Below are 18,426 nucleotides of genomic sequence, written 5' to 3'. Positions count from 1 at the left end.
AGCCACCTCATTTTGGGTGAAATGAGAGCAGAGATTTGGTGTGATGGGGAGCTCTACCCAAGGTTTTTGGCCCATTCCCTCTGGAAATTCCTGGTTTTCCTGCAGCCAGCTCCTCTGGCCACGAGGAATGGGACCCCAACTCCTGTCACCCCTCAAGCCTGGGCTGAGGGTCCCCACCCTCCGGGCATTGTCCCCGCCACAATCTCCCAAACTCCCCTGAGCTCTGAAAAGCCATGGAGCCACCTGCATCCAAATTATCCCCCAGGATTGCCCCTTGGTAATGTTGAACCCCATTTGATCATCTGGAGCTGCACCTCCTCCTGTTTTCTCTGCCTCCTTCCCAGCCAACGCCGTTCCCCACAGAATGAGACCTCCAATCTCATGGATTTGGAGCCCATCCTTCATCCCTGGGACAGCCAATGGCCGCTGATCCCATAGGGAATCTTCCCTGTGGGATGGTTGATGTCCTGCTGGACTTCCTGGGGTCGTCACCTCTCATCCTTCATGGGATCCCAAATTTTGGGGCGTTTTCCCATGTAGGGAGCTGGAATTTTCAGCAGCCCATAATTTAGGAGATCCTTTCCCACAGCCCCCCTGCTAAAATTAATCCTGCTTGGAAAATTAATCCACACCCTGAGAAAATGGAAATATTGTCTCGGGTCAATCAAGCGGCGCAAAATCCGGGATGAAGGGATGCGGAGGGAGGTGCCACAGGAATTTCGCCCTGATCCATGTGGCTCAAACCCTCCTTCCTCCTCAGGATCTGGAAGCCCAGGGCAGCAGCTTTTCCCTAAAGGCTTTGAAAATGGGGCACATTTCCCTCTCCTGCTTTTCCTTTGGCTTGGATCAGCCCTGGAGCGCCGATCCTGTCGGAGCTGGGAATCATGGCAAAGATGAGGGAGGGAAAAATCTGCTTTAGGCTTGGCTTTGTAGAGCCCAGCTCTGCTCCCGCCCTGCTCTGCCGTCCCTGGGTAACACCCACAGCCTCATTTCCCAGATATTATTGGAGTGAATCCGTTTCTCAGCATTTCCCTCCTCCCCTCGGCCTCCTAGGGCTGTTTGGCCGATTTTCGCCATTTTCCCCCCGAAATGGGAAACGATCTTGGGAGGAACCACTCACAGAAAGGCCCGGCTCTCCCTTGGCTCCTTTCTGCCCGGCAGGACCATCTTCCCCCTGTCGAAAACACTTGGATCATTATCACATCACTGGAGATTGTCCCTGCAATGCTCTGGGGATAAGTGCTCCTCAGGGATGATAGCTCCGAAGGGAGATGGGTAAAAAGCCTAAAAATTTATAGGTGTTTTTAAAAAGCCTCACGTGTTTTCCTATAAATTTTAGGGATATCTGCGAGCGGCTCGGTGGGCTGACAGGAACAGCCTCATCCATGTGTCCATCAGATCATCCCAGATTTTTTGGGAGCTCTGCTCCATCACAACAATATTAATTAAAAACGGGAGCTGAGAGCCAGCAGCTGTTTCCCAAACCTTGGCATTCTGATCCTGGGATAATTAACAACTTGATGTCCTGATCACTTGCAATTATCTCTCCATGGAGAGGTCAAACCTTCCCCTGAAGAGATGAGAAAGGAGGGGAGGGAAGGGGCTGGAAAATCTCCAGAGAGAAAGGAGGTGGGAGATGAAATCCATGGATCAAGTCAGATTTCTTTTCCATCTGGAAGAGGTGGATACATGGAGGGGGTCTGACCTGCACAGAATCTTTGGGAATCAGCTCAAGCAGAAGGTTCAAAACTGGAGCTGCAATTCCGGCGCTGGAAAGATGGAAAAACCAGGGGATATTGAGCTTTGTCAACAAGGGATAAAAACGCCCTGACAAATTTTCCGCTCGGAACTGCTGGAAACTGGATTTGTGGATTAAGGGTGCTTCAAAATATTAAAGGACAAGGAGCACAAGAAGGATGATCCCAATTAAAGCCGGGAGGATCATTTTTCTCAATCCATGCTCACTTCCAGTGCCAGGAAAAATCACATTATCCACCAGCAGCACATGGAGTTACAGCAGTCCCGCTCCTGACCCTAAAATCCCTCAGGACATCGGGGTTTGCAGGGTGTAGGGACTGACCCCAAACTGGTTGGGATCCAAAGCTCTCGTTGGAACTCTCTGCTGAGCATTAATTATGCGTTAATTACCCTGCGCTGATTATTGGTTCATTCCTGCTCTGCCTCGCGGATGTGCTGATCCAAAGTTTGATGTTTTCCCAAAGGAATCTTCCCCCCCAGCTGGAGACACCACCAGGCAGGAATTTGGGCAGCACTGCCCGTGCCCAACGCCTGGAATTTGGGATTCCAGTGGCTCTGCTCTTGTTGGAAAATCCGGAGAGCTGAGAAATGAAACCTGGAAGGTCCAAGGCTCATCCAACCCCAGTTTGGAATTTTGGGAACCCCCACAGGATCGTTCCCATACTGACCACTTCTCCTTTTGGCCCATCCATGCCCGGGGGCCCCTGGAGGCAGAGCTGGGATCTCCCTCTTTTCCCTGGCGGACCCTGGGGAGGAAAAGGAGAGTTCTGTCAGCACTTCCAGAGATATCCCACTTTTTATTTGGGATTTTCCCCCAAACACCCAACCTGGGATGGGAATGTGCTCAGGAATCTTTTCTTCTCTCACCCAACCCCACAAGCGTTCCGGGAGCTTCTCCTTTAATTCCAGGAGAAGCCAAGGAGCGGTGTGGGTGGAAAGAGTGGCACCTCACAGCCTCTCTTTAATCAGTGTCCAAAAAAAAAGCCATTTATTATCCCAGACAGGCTTTTCTGGGCTCGCTAATAACATCAAAAATTCCAGCCTTTTTAAATATCCATGAGGGAATCTTGTACTTTTGGTTCCCTCCTCCCTCCTGTGATTCCTTTGATTTATTTTTCATGGCAAGGCACAGTCTGGGGAGCAAGGGAAGGAAGAATAATTTTGTTTCTATGGGCTGGAGCGGGATTTAATCCATATTTTATTGTTCTGGAAGGACCTTTTTCCACCTTCTTCCTATAACCACCCTTCAAAATTCCTTTTAAAGATCCCTGTCATACTTCCAGCATCTTTATTCAGCGACTTCAAGCTCTTATTTTTAAGGAAGGTGCCAATTTCCAGAGGTATTTTCCAGGTAAAATTCAGTTTCCATAAGGCAAATTAGCAGGGAGAAAATCCAAGTGTCTTTGGGGGGAAAAAAATAAGAAATATTTAGGAGTTGTTTTAAAGTTGACTTTGTGATAAAGGAGTTGATTAAGGAGATCTGGTGCCACAAAAACAAAAATTATTGGGAATTTCTGGATGTGGGTTGAGCTCCTTGTTTATCCTTTCTGCCCTGCATCCCTCTTCTTGCCTTAAATCCCTTTTTTTTTTTGGGAATTCTATGGGATCACGCATTTTTTGTCTTTTTGAAGAGCAGCCTCGTGTTCTGATCAACATCTCCCGTTCCAGATATCACTGTTGTATTTTTTAATTACATATTTAATAAAAACATTATTTTTCATGTAGAATTTGCCAAAATCCCACCAATATTTGATCCTGATGGAGTTGATGTGATGTAAGAGTTGTCAGTGGATGTTAGCTTGGGAAAAAATTAGGAAAACTCTGCTGGAATGAAGTGGAATAGAGATTTTTTGTGACCCATCCATGTCAGAATTCCTGCAGAGATCTGTAGGACAAGGAGACCTTGGAGATCCTGGAGAGTGGATCTGATGGGATCCAGACTTTGATTTTCCCAGAAAATTGGGAATTGCCCCAACTTCCATCCAAAATCCAAAATCCAAAATCCAAATTATTGTCAGTGTTGTCAGGAATCAAGCAGGGTTTACAGATAAAATTTATTTTTCCAGGTTATTTTATTCCAATGTTTCTTTGATTCTTGGATCATCCAGGTAATTTTTGTGTTCTTTAATCCAAGCCTGAAACGTTCCCAGCAAAACCACGGAGGGAATTTTCATTTCCAGCCTTTTTTGTTTTTTTCACTTTGTAAAGTTATTTATTTCTCAGAGCTGTCTCAAGAAAACTTCCAGGGCAGGGTGATCCTGCTCATTGATGGAATTAACATCTCATTTCCCAGGATTTTTTTTCCCCTGCGTTTCTAAAGGCGCCCAACGTGGCTGGAATGCAAAAATATTCATTAAAAACGGGAGCTGAGAGCCGGCGGCTCCTTCCCAAGGCCTGGCATCCTGATCCTGGGATAATGAACCACTTGGTGTCCTGATCACTTGGAATTATCTCTCCGTGGAGAGGTCAGATCTTCCCCGGGAGAGAGGGAAAGGAGGGGAGGAGAGGGGAGGCAAAACGTCCGGAGGGAAAGGAACTGGGAGAGGGAATCCGTGGATTGAGATCCCACGGGAAGAGGGAATGTGGGAGAGCTTGGGAGAGGGGGGACATGGGGACATTGGGGACACTTCAGGGGTGTTCGGGTACACAAGGTGTCCAGGAGTGGATCCCTGTGGGATTTGGGATCTGTGGGATTCAGGACCTCCTGGAATTCCTGTGGGATTCAGAACCTGTGGGATTTGGGATCTGTGGGATTCCTCTGGGATTCCTGTGGGATTCAGGACCTGTGGGATTTGGGATTCGGGACCTGCGGGATTCAGGACCTGATGGGATTCCTGTGGGATCTGGTACCTGCTGGGATTCAGGACCTGTGGGATTCCTGTGGGGTTCAGGATCTGTGGGGTTCAGGACCTGTGAATCCTGTGGGATTCAGGACCTGTGGGATTCCTGTGGCATTCAGGACCTGTGGGATTCAGGGCCCGCTGGGATTCCTGTGGGATTCAGGATTTGTGAGATTTGGGACCTGTGGGATTCGGGACCTGTGGGAATCAGGACCTGCTGGGATTCGGGACCTGCTGGGATTCGGGATCTGTGAACCCTGTGAGATTCAGGATCTGTAGGATTCCTGTGGCATTCAGGACCTGTGGGATTCAGGGCCTGCTGGGATTCCTGTGGGATTTGGGATCTGTGGGATTCCTGTGGGATTCAAGACCTGCTGGGATTCCTGTGGGATTCAGGACTTGTGGGGTTCAGGACCTGTGGGATTCAGGGCCTGCTGGGATTCCTGTGGGATCCAGGATCTGTGGGATTCCTGTGGGATTGAGAACCTGCTGGGATTCCTGTGGGGTTCGGGACCTGTGGTATTTAGGATTTGTGGAATCCAGGATCTGTGGGATTCAGGACCTGTGAATCCTGTGGGATTCAGGACCTGCTGGGATTCCTGTGGGATTTGGGATCTGTGGGATTCAGCACCTGTGGGATTCCTGTGGGATCTGTGGGATTCCTGTGGGATTCAGGGCCTGCTGGGATTCCTGGGGGATTTGGGATCTGTGGGATTTGGGACCAGTGGGATCCTTGTGCTCACCTGTGGGCCTGGCTCTCCCTGTGGCCCTCGAGGTCCAGCTGCTCCAGCCCCTCCAGGCTTCCCAGGCCATCCCGCTTGTCCCTTGAATCCTCCCAATCCAGGAACTCCCTTGGCTCCCTGGGAACCACAGGGGTTTCAGGGATGGGGCAGCCAAACCTCATCCAAACACTTCCATGGCATTGGGAATATGGGAACACCTCCCACATTCCTTTGCTCTCCACCTTTCCTTGTCCAGAAGGCGCTTGGTGACTTGGATTTTCCACCCAACTACTCCCAAGAATTCCAAAATTCCCAGCTCACCTAAACAGAGCCCTTTCATTTGTAACCCTGGGAAAAACGAGGAGAGAGGAAGATCCCAAACCTACAAATTTCATCTTCACCACTGAGCTTCCTCCCGGAGCTGCTGGAACAGAAAATATTCCCTTGAAACCCAGCAGAAGGGAAAACCCAACACCCAGCAGTGGTGGAAAACAAATCTGTGGGAGAGGAGAGGGAATGAGAATTCCCTGGGAATGATCTCCAGGCCACCAACCAGAGACTTCAGGAGGCGTTTGACCATCAGGGAATGGGGAACAGGTTTGTTATCAATGAAATCCTTTAAGATCCCAAATCCATTGGAGACTGGAATGCAGGAAGGGCCTGAGGGGCTGGAAAATGCCAAGGGATTTGACGGAGGCTGCTGAGATTTTGTTTGGTTTTTTGTCCTTAAAAATTTACTGTTTTAGTAGAAATCCCAATTTTTTTCCTCCATATGGCAGAGTACAAATTTAGGTGTGTTTAAGGAATAAAGCAGGAAATTAAGGAATGCCAAGAAGGAAGATTGGTGGGGAGTGATCCAGGTGGGAATTCCTCAAGGAGATGGGAACAGAACTCGGGATCAGCTTGGAGACCTTTCCCATTTCCCATGCCAAGGTGGCCACAGCCTGATCCACTTCTATCCCAGGGATTTACCCTGGGAATGGTGGTGGAATAACTCTGCCAGTGAATCCCAGCCCCTCTGGATGGCTTCTCCTCACACCAGACTGGCTCCTCCTGGGATTTTTTCCGTGCACAGAGGGGAATTTAAGGAGACCTCTCTCTCCTGCCCTTTTCCAACTGCATTCCTGGGAACCCTAACGTTCCAGCCAGTTGACATTTCCCCTCTGGAAAGGGCACCAGTGATGTGGAAAATGTTAAATTTTGTTAACTGCACCTGATGGATGCGGGATTTGTCCCTTGGAAATGGCAGCGTGCTCAGCACCAACCTTTTCTCCTTTCTCCCCAGGAATTCCCGAGGCGCCGTCGCTCCCCGAGGCTCCTGGCTCGCCCTGGAAGGAGCCAAGGTTAAATCATGGCTAACGTGGGCTTGGAAAGGCTGGGATTTTGGGAATTAACTGGTTTTAACTTGGGTTAGAGTTATTTACTGAGTGTCACCTCAGTCTGGGCGCTGGTGGTATTCCAGGAGAGGGAAAATTCCCATAAAAAATGGAAAAGAGCCTGTGGAGCATCGGGATTGGGATGGATGAACTCAGCTGAGGAGGTGAGTAAAGATCCCAATCCCAATATCCAAGAATCCTCACCCAATCCAGGCTGATTTATGGGAACAGATCCAGGAAAACCCAATTTATCCCCCTTGGAAGAAAAGGGCATTTTCCAGAGGTGGATTTGGGAAAACTTCTGGGAAAACTCTTGTGGGGTGACCTTTAATGCCCCTTCCCAAAGCATTCCATGATTCTGGGATGGTTCAGATCCTCACCTTTGCTCCAGGCTGTCCATTCAATCCTGGAATTCCCAGTTTTCCAGGACTGCCAACCTCTCCCTGTGGATGGAAAACAGTGGAGCGGCTGTGAGGACAAAGAACCCCAAAACCACCGGGAAAACTCTGGAAAAACAAGGAAAGGGATAACCCAGGGACGACACTCTGAGACGAAGTCTCACCCCAGTGTAGAAATTTCAAATCACTAAAATTTAACTAATAACAAATGAGACAAATTAACAAACTGATACTAATTTAACTCTTAACCAAGATGATTGGGAATCCTTAAAACTGGAGATTATCCCAACTCCAAGCTTGCCTGGAGGGAAGTAGGTGGGGAACTCCCCAGATAAAAATTCAGTTACCAAATGGAGCAGGGCTGATGAATCCAAATGTTTATAACAACAATAATAAAAATAATATTAATTTAAGAAATTATTATAACCACAGTAATAACAACAACATTGCCTCTGTCACCAACAGCTCCCATTTCTCTTATCAAGCTTCCCAATCCCTCCATAAAAAGCCCATTAAGGCTCATTAGATGTTGTTTACTGATAAGGAACTAATGGTGATGATAAGAGCCCGGCACCAATTTAAACCGGAGCCCAGGCCGTTGCTAAGCCACGGATCAGGAGGGATTTGGGCTGGGTTTCGTTTGGTTTTTAACCCTAGATTATCCCAAAGTTCCCTGCAAGCCTTAAAGCTTCCCAATCTGTGATTCCCTGCTCTTCACAAGCCTTCCAGGAGGGATTTTTCCCAGAGAAATGGGGTGGATTCCTCAGGATTCCTGGATCAGGAGGGATTTGGGCTGGGTTTCGTTTCGTTTTTAACCCTAGATTATCCCAAAGTTCCCTGCAAGCCTTAAAGCCTCCCAATCTGTGATTCCCTGCTCTTCACAGGCCTTCCAGGAGGGATTTTTCCCCCCAGAATGGGGTGGATTCCTCAGGATTCCTGGATCAGGAGGGATTTGGGCCGGGTTTAGTTTCGTTTTTAACCTTAGTTTATCCCAAAGTTCCCTGCAAGCTTTAAAGCTTCCCAATCTGTGATTCCCTGCTCTTCACAGGCCTTCCAGGAGGGATTTTCCCAGAGAAATGGGGTGGATTCCTCAGGATTCCTGGATCAGGAGGGATTTGGGCCGGGTTTAGTTTCGTTTTTAACCCTGCATTATCCCAAAGTTCCCTGCAAGCCTTAAAACCTCCTGATCTGTGATTCCCTACTCTTCACAGGCCTTCCAGGAGGGATTTTTCCCAGAGAAATGGGGTGGATTCCTCAGGGTTCCATGGATGAAGCTTTCCTGGGAACGGTGGGAAGCAGTTTGGGAATGGGGCAGCTGGAGCAGGGTGGAAAGCTGGGCTTGGCTGGGCTCGGCTCACCTTGGCACCTTTGGCTCCGGGAGCACCGGTCCGGCCTGGAATCCCCCGCAAGCCCTGGGAATTAAGGAGATCAAAGGGAATGAGGGCAGAGGAGGAATTCTGGGGCTGCTGGAAGCTCCTTCCCCATCCCTGCTCATCCCAACCTTTATTTCCCAGGATCATGGAGTGGTTGAGGCTGGAAGGAGCTCTGGAGAACGTTTTTCCAACTCCCAATCCATGCAGGGCCATCCAAAGCTCTTCCACCACGTTTCCAGGGATTTTGGGCATCTCCAAGGATTTCCCAGGATCTCATCCATGTCCTACCTTTGTCCCTTTCTGCCCGGTGTCACCAGTGGTCCCAGGGTCACCTTTCCCTCCCTAGGTGGGAAAAAAGGAAAAAGGAGATGAATTTTCAGGAATAACGGGCCAAAATGCCAACCACGTGCTGGAAGTTTTTTGGGAGCCTCCCTGTTGTGAGGGAGCTGATCCCAGGAAATCCATGAGGGATTTAGTGGAGGATTCCTTGGTTTCCTGCTCTCCATCAGGCAGGGAGGGACTTGGGATGTGAAGGGAATTGAAATTTGGGCGTTGGTAAGAAACAGAGGAAAACTCAGGCTGGGAAATACGGGATAAGTAAGAAATTTTGGGATATGGACGTGCTGGGAACTGGAGGAGGACAAGTCCTAAAAACCAGGCCAGGATGTGCATTGGAGACTTTTCCAGGATTTGGGAAAGATCCTGAGGAAAGCCTTGAGGCCTCTAGGGGGTGGGAAGGGAAGGAATGTGGGATCTGGGAAGGAGCAGATGAAAATGTGGGATCTGGGAAAGCCCCAAAAGGAATGTGGGATTTAGGAAGGAGCAGATGGGAATGTGGGATCCAGGAAAGAGACCAAAAGGAATGTGGGATTTGGGAAGGAGCAGACAGGACTGTGGGATTTGGGAAGGTACTAAAAGGAATGTGAGATGCAGGAAAGCACAGATAGGAATGTGGATCTGGGAAGGCCCAAAAGGAATGTAGGATTTGGGAAAGCACAGAGAGAAATGTGGGATTTGGGAAGGCACAGACAGGAATGTGGGATCCCAGAAAGCACAGAGAGGAATGTGGGATTTGGGAAGGCACAGACAGGAATGTGGGATGTGGGAAGGAGCAGACAGAAATGTGGGATTTGGGAAAGTACTAAAAGGAATGTGGGATTTGGGAAGGAGCAGACAGGAATGTGGGATCCCAGAAAGCACAGACAGGAATGTGGGATTTGAGAAGGCACAGACAGGAATGTGGGATTTGGGAAGGAGCAGACAGAAATGTGGGATTTGGGAGGGTACTAAAAGGAATGTGGGATTTGGGAAGGCACAGACAGGAATGTGGGATTTAGGAAAGCACAGACAGGAATGTGGGATCCACATTCCAAACAATCCTGCCACTCACCGGCTTCCCCTTCTGTCCCTGGAGGCCTCTGTCCCCTTTGGCTCCCTTGATCCCGTTCTTCCCATCCAGTCCTGCTGCACCCTGACGGAAAGTTGGGAAAAATTCATCCCACAGCCTGGTTTTTCCAGGGAAAAGGGATGAGGACAGTCCGGGGTGCAATCCCAACTGTAGGACCCCTTGATCCCAGGGCAGAAGCTCCCCCAGGAACAGCCCCAAGGCCTGAGGTTGGGATTTCCCTCCCATTCCTCACCCCAATTCCATGGATTGTAAATCCCTGGCAAAGGAAACCTGGGAGGGGACGAATTTGTAATTCCTGTGGGGAAATTGTGGCAGCAAAAGGGTCATTCCAGGCAGGGAGATTTGGATGGGGTGGGAATGGGAACAGGGATTTAAGGAATGATTTAAGGGGGCTGAAGGTTTTTTATCCCACTGTGGAATTTTTTAGCTTCTGGAGCCACATCCAGCACCGGGAGCTCATTTCATGGAGTCTCCCATTGTTGTGGTAGCAAATAAAGCTGCTAAAAATCCTCTTTTTTTAATTTTTAAATTTAAATTTTTTTCCCAAGTTTGCTGCAGTCTCCTCATCCATCCTGGCCGATTTTGATGTCATTTTCCAGCACCTGGATGTGAAGGAAAAATTGGATTTATCCCCATTTGTGTCCCTCTCAGGGGAGAATGAATTGTCTGCTTGGCCAAATCAGGAGCTGAACAAGTGGAATTCTCTGCTTGGAATTTGTTTGTGGTTGTTGGAAGGAAACAAATTCATTAAGATATTAAAAAAAAATCAGATTTGCGTGCCAGGGACTCCCTGGGTCAGGGGAAATCCATGCTCCTCCATATTCCAGGCACGGATATCTCTTTATTGGTAACTATTTATTGACACAATCAATAGAAAATTCCATCCGGGGACGTAAATAAACCATAAAACCCAGGAAAATCGGAATATTTCTGTTTGCTGGGACAGATTAGAGGGTAATAAACCATTTGTGTGATGGTTAAATCCCACAAATCCGGGATACCTCCAAGTGCCTGGAGTTTTGAAGGAGCTGGGATCAGACCAGGAATAGCTCAAAAATCTTCTTTTTGTGCACTAAAAAACCTGACATTAATTAGAGTTCTCCTAATTTAATTTAATTTTTAATTTAATTTAAGCTTTAATACTTCTCCTAATTATCCCAAATATCTCCAGTGCCACGTTTTCCATGTTTTCCTGTCCAACTCATCTTCTTGCTTTCCATGAGATCCTTCTCATCCTGAGAATCCCAGATGGATTTAGGAAAAGTTAAACTCACTTAAGGACATGCTGAAGGCAAGCTGGGTCTGAGCCTGGTCTACTTAGTCCAGACAACATAAATAAGGTTTAGACCTGGGTTTTACCTCTCTATAATTCATTTGCTGCTTTTCCTGGGCCGGAGAGATTTTGAAATGTGGATTGGAATGTTTAAAATCATGTGCTGGAAAGCTGAGTCTAAGCCTGGCCTACTTAGTCCAGACAACATAAATAGGATTTAGACCTGGATTTTATCTCTCCCCAAGTGGTTTCCTGCTCATCCTGGGCTGGAGAGATTTTGGAATTGGGATTGGAAGCTTTAAAATCTTAAGGATGGTCTGGAAAGCTGAGTCTAAGCCTGGCCTACTTAGTCCAGACAATATAAATAAGATTTAGACTTGGGTTTTATCTCTCCTGAAGTGATTTCCTGCTTTTCCTGGGCTGGAGAGATTTTGGAATTGGGATTGGAATGTTTAAAATATGTGGTAGAAAGCGAGTCTAAGCCTTGTAGAGACAACATAAATAGGATTTAGACCTGGGTTTTATCTCTATATATTTGCTGTTTTTGGCGGAATTTTGGATGTGGATTGGAAGGTTTAAAATCATGTGCTGGAAGGCTGGGTCTAAGCCTGGCCTACTTAGTCCAGACAACATAAATAAGATTTAGACCTGGGTTTTATCTCTTTACAAGTGGTTTCCTGCTGGAGAGATTTTGGAACGTGGATTGGAAGCTTTAAAATTGGGATTGGATGTGGCCTGAAAGGGAAGAAGGTCATGGAGGTGATGTTTTGCCAGGACAGGGAAAAGATGGGATTGGAGGAATTTAAAGAGAGAAAAAAAAAAAAAAAAGAAAGAAGAAAATGCAAAGCAACCAAATGGAAATTTGTTCCCTCAGATTTCCACCCCGGTGTTGTGCCAGGGAAGTCAAGGCCGGACAATAAATGGGAGTAAATTAAAATTTAAATGGCAATTTAAAGGCAATCACTGCAGGAATACTGGAAACAGACTCCGGCCCTTCGGATTTGGGATTCGAACGTTGCTGGAATTGCGCTGCCAACGCTCCGGCTCCACGCAAGAGGCTGAGTCACCAACCCTGTGACGCAGGCAGAGAAACCTCGGATCCTCTCTGCTCCAGGGCAAAAATTCCTGCGGAGCTCCGGGCTGGAGCCAGGGAGGGCCAGGAATGAGCAGGGACACGCTGGAATCCATCGGGATGCTCCCCCGAAAGGATGGAGCCCTTTGAAGGCACACATCAAAAGGAGGATGAATTCCCAAACTTCTCCTAAAAGGTTTTCCACCTCCGGGGCTCCCGCTCCTCAGTATTTGATGGGATGATGGAAATGGAATCTCCACCCTGGAGCTCCAGCCGTGGTTTTAGCCCTTCCCTGATGGGTTTTGGTTGGGTTTATTTGCTGCGGTTTTGAGCAACATTTTGCTTCAAAAAATTTGGTGTTTGGGGTTGGCGCAGTTTTGAGCTCCTTTCCCCGCCAAAAAAATTTGGTGTTTGGGGTGGGAATTGCCCGGTTTGGTGGAAAATTGCCCTCGTCAGGGGGTTTGGAATGAGAGGATCTGGAACGATCCAACCCTCAGCATTTTAAGATTCTGTGTGATCCCAGTTTTCGTGGGAGAATTAATATCCACCACAAACTCAAATTCCTGCTTATAAACCATTCCCACTTGCGCTGAACTTTTCCAGGGATTCAGAATCCCTGGAAAATCAAGAAATGAGGGAAAAGAGCATTAAAAACCAGAGTTTTGGGGACACAATAACGGGTTAACCTGTGATTATTTTAATGCACAATCACAGGGAATAAAGAAGAGGAGCTGGAAGCCTGAGTCCATGACCCAAATGTCGAGCTAAAGGTTTTCCACCTCCGGGGCTCCCGCTCCTCGATATTTGATGGGATGATGGAATTGGAATCTCCACCCTGGAGCTTCAGCTGTGGTTTTAGCCCTTCCCTGATGGGTTTTGGTTGGGTTTATTTGCTGCAGTTTTGAGCAACGTTTAGCCTCAAAAAATTTGGAGTTTGGGGCGGGAATTGCCCGGTTTGGTGGAAAATTTCCTTGGCAGGGGGTTTGGAATGAGAGATTGGAACGATCCAACCCTCAGCATTTTAGGTCTGGTGATCCCAGTTTTGTAAATTATATCCACCACAAACTCAAATCCTCTTATAAACCATTCCCACTTGCGCTGAACTTTTCCAGGGATTGAAAATCCCTGGAAAACCAAAAACGGAGGGAAAAAAGCATTAAAAACCAGAGTTTTGGGGAGAATAACGGGTTAACCCGTGGTTATTTTAATGCACAATCACAGGGAATATAGAAGAGGAGCTGGAAGCCTGAGTCCATGACCCAAATGACGAGTTAATGGGAATAAAAGGCAGCAATTGGAATATAAAAGAGAGAAGCGAGGCAGGAACAGCAAAATAAAAAGGGAGCAGAGCTTTTAGAAAAGAGGGGGAAGGAGGAGGAGGCGCCTGGAATATCAAAACGGAACCCGTGTGGGAAGTCAAGAGGATCCATTGAAATTTTTCGAGGAATAATTGCAGGGAGAAGCCACAGATGCTGTCAGCTCTGTTGGGAACTTCCATGGACCAGGAAAATTGGGAGAGTAAATGGATGAGGGCGCCGAAATCGCTGCCAGGGAATTCAGCAGGAGCAGCAATTGTGGGCAATTTGTGGGAATAAAAAATGGGATTAGAGGGAAATGAAGGAAAATGAGGAGAACGAGGCTCCGCCTGGAAGAGTTGGTGTTGGATCCAGGCAGGATGGGAGTTCTGTCCGCGGAAAAAGAGGATTTGGGTAATGAGCTTGGGAATAACTCAGGGAAGGAATAATCAAAGTGGGAGCACTTAGGAAATGAAGTGGGAGCTGAATTCCCATCAGGATCCTCCCTCAGGTGCCTGAATGGATGGGAATGGTGGGTGAGAATTCCCTAAATCTTCCAATAAAACCAGTGGGAAGTGAACCTGGCAGAGATGGCCCCAGGTGGGATGAATTCCAGAATTTATCATGGATCCTCCAGCAGCGTCCCAGCTCGGATCTGGCTTTTGCAATTTTGGGAATGTGGCGAGGGATCAAATCCCAGCTTGGAATCCCAGGATATTTCCAAAAGGAAAATTCCTTTGCTTTGCTCAGATGGTGGATGGCAGGACACCACTCTGTGGGAGTTATTATCCCCAAAATCCAGGGAAAACCAAGATACTGGGATCCCTTTGCACTCAGCAACCTTTGCTCCATTCCTGGATGGATTCACCCCATGGAGCCAGGTGTTCCTGACAAAAGAATTCCATAAATATCGTCAATCCTCAATCCAGCACCTACAGTGCTGATCCCAGGCCTTGCAGCATGTTCTGGTCTCAAGACTTTGGCCAAGTGCTCAGAAGGTTGTTGTTATTGTTATTATTATTATTATTATTATTATTATTATTATTATTATTATATTACTAATAATATCATTGTCATCATTATTATATTACAATAATAATTATATAATAATTATAATACAACAATAACAATAACAACAATGACAAAACAACAACAACAACAACAACAACAATAATAATAATAATGCAATAATTAATTGGATGAGGGTCTTTTCCTCAGGGAGCAATTCCCACTCGGGGTTCCAGGCCTGTCAATAATTCCGTGGCTGTGACCAGGAATCAATGGGGATTTATTTCTTTGGACAACCGTGGAAATTTGGAGTTTTGGCCCTTAATTTAAGAGCTGGACTCGATGATCCTGGTGGGTCCTTTCCAACTCCAAATATTCCATAATTCTGTGATCCTGAGAGTCTTTGGAGCTTGGAGACTTTTCCACTTGGGGCGAATACACCGAAGGCATTAAAATATTAAATAAATGTATTTTTCTTGCGTTCCTTAATGCAAAATTATGGAATCATGGAATGGTTTGGGTGGGAAAGGACCTCAAAGCCCATCCCAAGGGCAGGGACACCTCCCACTATCCCAGGTTCCTCCAAACCCTGTCCAACCTGGCCTTGGACACTTCCAGGGATGGGGCATCCATAATTTTTCTGGGAATTCTGAGCCAGGACATCCCGAATCTCACAGAGAGGAATTTCTTCCACAAGTCTGTGATCCCTGATCTCCAGGCTGGTTTTCCAGCAAAGCCTCTTGGAGCATGGACTTTGGGGAGCAGCTCTGAGTTCCCACAGCCTCTTCCCACCCTTTCCCAAATTCCTGGCCCTGGGAGAGGAACAGGGCCCTTCTCCACACCCAGGGTTTGGAAAGGCAGGGAAAGGTTTTCCGACTCACGGAAGATCCCGGCGAGCTCGGTTCTCCTGGCTCCCCCTGCAAGGAAAGCGGGGATAAGTTACCCTGGGGAAGAGCTGAGGTCCCTCTGGAAACAGGGAATGCAGTAGGAATTCTGGAAAAGGGACAGGGAGAGGTTTGAGGAGCTCCTTACAGTAGCAGCTGGAAGGGCAGTGGGATATCCCAAATATTCCAGGTGGAAAACCATGGATTCCACCGGCTCTGAATGGAGCTTGGAGAACATCTCTGACCTCCCTCCTGGAATACTGAGATTCCAGCAACTCCTTACTGACCATTCCAGCCTGGGAAAGCTCCCAGAGCTCTCCGCTCCATTGAAAATCTTCAGGATTTTCCTGGAAAAGTGCAGCTGCTCCTGCTTTTCCAGAGCCTCAATCATTCCAACCAGCAATTTTGGGGAGGGAATGAGGGATTACATCCCATGGGAAAAGCAGGATGGGATTTTCCACCTCAGTCCTGGCAGGAGATTTGGAGCTCACCTTCTGTCCCACGGGTCCTCTGCTCCCAAAAAGTCCCATCATTCCCTTGGATCCAGCTTCTCCTTTGATTCCCTAAAATGTTAAAGTCCCTGTTAAATACATTGTGAGCACCTGCTCTCTGGAATTTATCCATGGAAAAACCCACGGAGATAACCAAGATGACCAAAAGCACCATTTCCATCTCAAAATTCCATCCCAGGGGTCGGGAGGAAAGCCACCAAGTGCCAGGACTTGGCGGGAACCTCTGGGAATTGTTCTGGAGAAGATTCCTCGCCCAGTGGTGGGGATTGAAGGAAAAAAAGGCAGGAAGGGGGTTTGGATCCTCAGGATGAGCTGTGTCTCTGCCAAAAATCCAGGAGAAGACCCTGCTGGGCTCACTGGGGCTGGAAGTTCCATTCTCCAAAGTCATCCGGATATTTATCCAAGAGGAGACGTTTGTGTGTTATCTTGCGGATTATTTTTAACGGATTATTTGTAATGGATTATTTGTAATGGATTATTTGTAATGGATAATTTTTAATGGATTATTTTTATGGGTTATTTTTCACTGATTATTTTTAGTGGATTATTTTTTCTGGAATGTTTTCACGGGTTATTTTTTATGGATTAATTTTTATGGAGGATTTTTCATCAGAGCCCAATCGGACAAATGAAATGCATGGAATTTTATCCAACTTTAAAAAACATAGGAGAGTCTCCAAGAGTTTCCGTCACTTTGGGGACCTGAGCAGCGGGATGAGAAAAGGGCAGGATCTGCCTCTTCCCAAGGGACATGCCCACCTTGGATCAGGCAATTCCCACCTGGACTACACCGGGATGCAGCTTCCTGTGGGAAATAACAGGAGCTGGATGTGTCACTGCTGCTGTGGGAAACTTCAATTTATTCAGTCCTGGGTCAGGCCTGAGAAGCCAAAGCCATTTCCGTGAGATGGAAATTGGGATGAGTAGGACACGGAGACGGGAGCTGTGACTCAGCCGGGAGTGGGAGAATTCCGTGATTCCTCCCAGGAAAACAGGGCCAGGTTGGGACCTGGGATGAGCTCCCGGGGAACAGAGGGAGAGGGAGGAGCTCTGCCACCACCCCGGGGACACAACAGGGACCCGGGAGCCATCCGAGCCTTACCAAGAGCATTCCAGAGGCTCCAGGAGCAGGGATGGCTCCTGCAGGGAGAGGGGCATGTGGGAATGGAATGGTTGCCTTTCCCAGTGGGACGCCTGAGAAATGGGATGTGTTTGGGGTCCCCAAGCCTCTTCCCAGCCCCCTCTTCTCCCTGTCAGTGCCAGAGTTGGGTGCGGCCGTGTTTCCCAGCAGAGACCGGAGAATTCCAGGATGGTTTGGGATGGAGGTGACTTTGAAGATCACCCAGTTCCCATCCCAGCCGTGGAACTCCCTCCATGATCCCAAGTTGCTCCAAGCCTCGTCCAGCCTGGCCTGGGACACTTCCAGGGATGGGGTAACCACAATTTTTCTGGGAATTCTGTTCCAGGGATCCAGGGGCATCCATAATTTTTCTGGGAATTCCTCCCACCATCCTCAGTCCGTTCCTCACAGGCTTTGGGAAGTTCCCACCTTTTCTCCTACGGGTCCGTCCTCTCCCTTCTCGCCTTTGTCTCCATCAAAACCCGGCAGTCCCTGCTCACCCTGAAAGGAAAACCAGGAATTGGTGGATTTGAATTATTCCACCTCTCCTGGAAGGATCCAGCTGGGTCCAAGTGCTGCTTCCCAGCGCTGATCCCGAGCAGGGAAGGGACAGCTCGGAAAGCCAAACTTACGGGATCTCCTTTGGCGCCTTTGTAGCCCTGGGGTCCAAAAATTGTCGTGGATTCACCCTGGAGAAAGGAGAGACAGGGAAAGGGATCCACCAGGAGCTCATGGATCCCACTGAGATTGCAGTGATTAAATGATATTAATTGTTAGGGTTAATCACCCTTCATTAAAAGCTGGGTCATGAACATGCCCAGAAAACCCCAAATCCTGAGGTTTCCTGGTGCCCTCCTGTCCCTAAAAACACTGGAGCCCACTGGTGTTATCCCAGTGGAAAGGGACAAAGGGATCATGCCCTGATCCCAGTGCTGGGACAGATTCCACGAGTGGCTTTGTCACTCAGAGGATCCCACTGGGAACGCAGTGATTAACAAAAATGTTAATTGTTAGGGTTAATCACCCTCAATTAAAAGCTGGGTCATGAACGTGCCCAGAAAACCCCAAATCCTGAGATTTCCCAGTCCCCGCCTGTCCCTAAAAACGTTGGAGCCCGCTGGCGTTATCCCAGCACATTTCTCCTGGATGGAAAGGGACAATGGGATCATTCCCTGATCCCGGTGCTGGGACAGATTCCATGAGTGACCTGTGGCTTTGTCACTCAAAGGATTCCACTGGCAATACAGTGATTAACAATGACGTTAATTGTTAGGGTTAATCACCCTCCATTAAAAGCTGGGTCATGAACGTGCCCAGAAAACCCCAAATCCTGAGGTTCCCCAGTGCCCTCCTGTCCCTAAAAACGTTGGAGCCCGCTGGTGTTATC

General features: G+C 48.0%; 1 protein-coding gene across 1 annotated transcript in view; it reads right to left on the bottom strand.

The window, feature by feature from the left end:
* Nucleotides 1-18,426, bottom strand: part of LOC115910598 (collagen alpha-1(VII) chain-like) — a 107,296-nt gene that overhangs the window by 8,584 nt on the left and 80,286 nt on the right. The window contains 12 exon segments of the mRNA XM_030960850.1: nt 1,121-1,174; nt 2,427-2,504; nt 5,342-5,458; nt 6,586-6,648; nt 7,077-7,139; nt 8,453-8,506; nt 8,756-8,809; nt 9,858-9,938; nt 15,405-15,440; nt 15,899-15,970; nt 17,469-17,540; nt 17,672-17,728. Coding sequence (XP_030816710.1) covers nt 1,121-1,174; nt 2,427-2,504; nt 5,342-5,458; nt 6,586-6,648; nt 7,077-7,139; nt 8,453-8,506; nt 8,756-8,809; nt 9,858-9,938; nt 15,405-15,440; nt 15,899-15,970; nt 17,469-17,540; nt 17,672-17,728 — 801 coding nt within the window.

The sequence above is a fragment of the Camarhynchus parvulus genome, chromosome 1A (assembly GCF_901933205.1).
Source record: "Camarhynchus parvulus chromosome 1A, STF_HiC, whole genome shotgun sequence".
NCBI lineage: Eukaryota > Metazoa > Chordata > Aves > Passeriformes > Thraupidae > Camarhynchus > Camarhynchus parvulus.
This window is presented reverse-complemented; position numbering and strand designations above follow the sequence as displayed.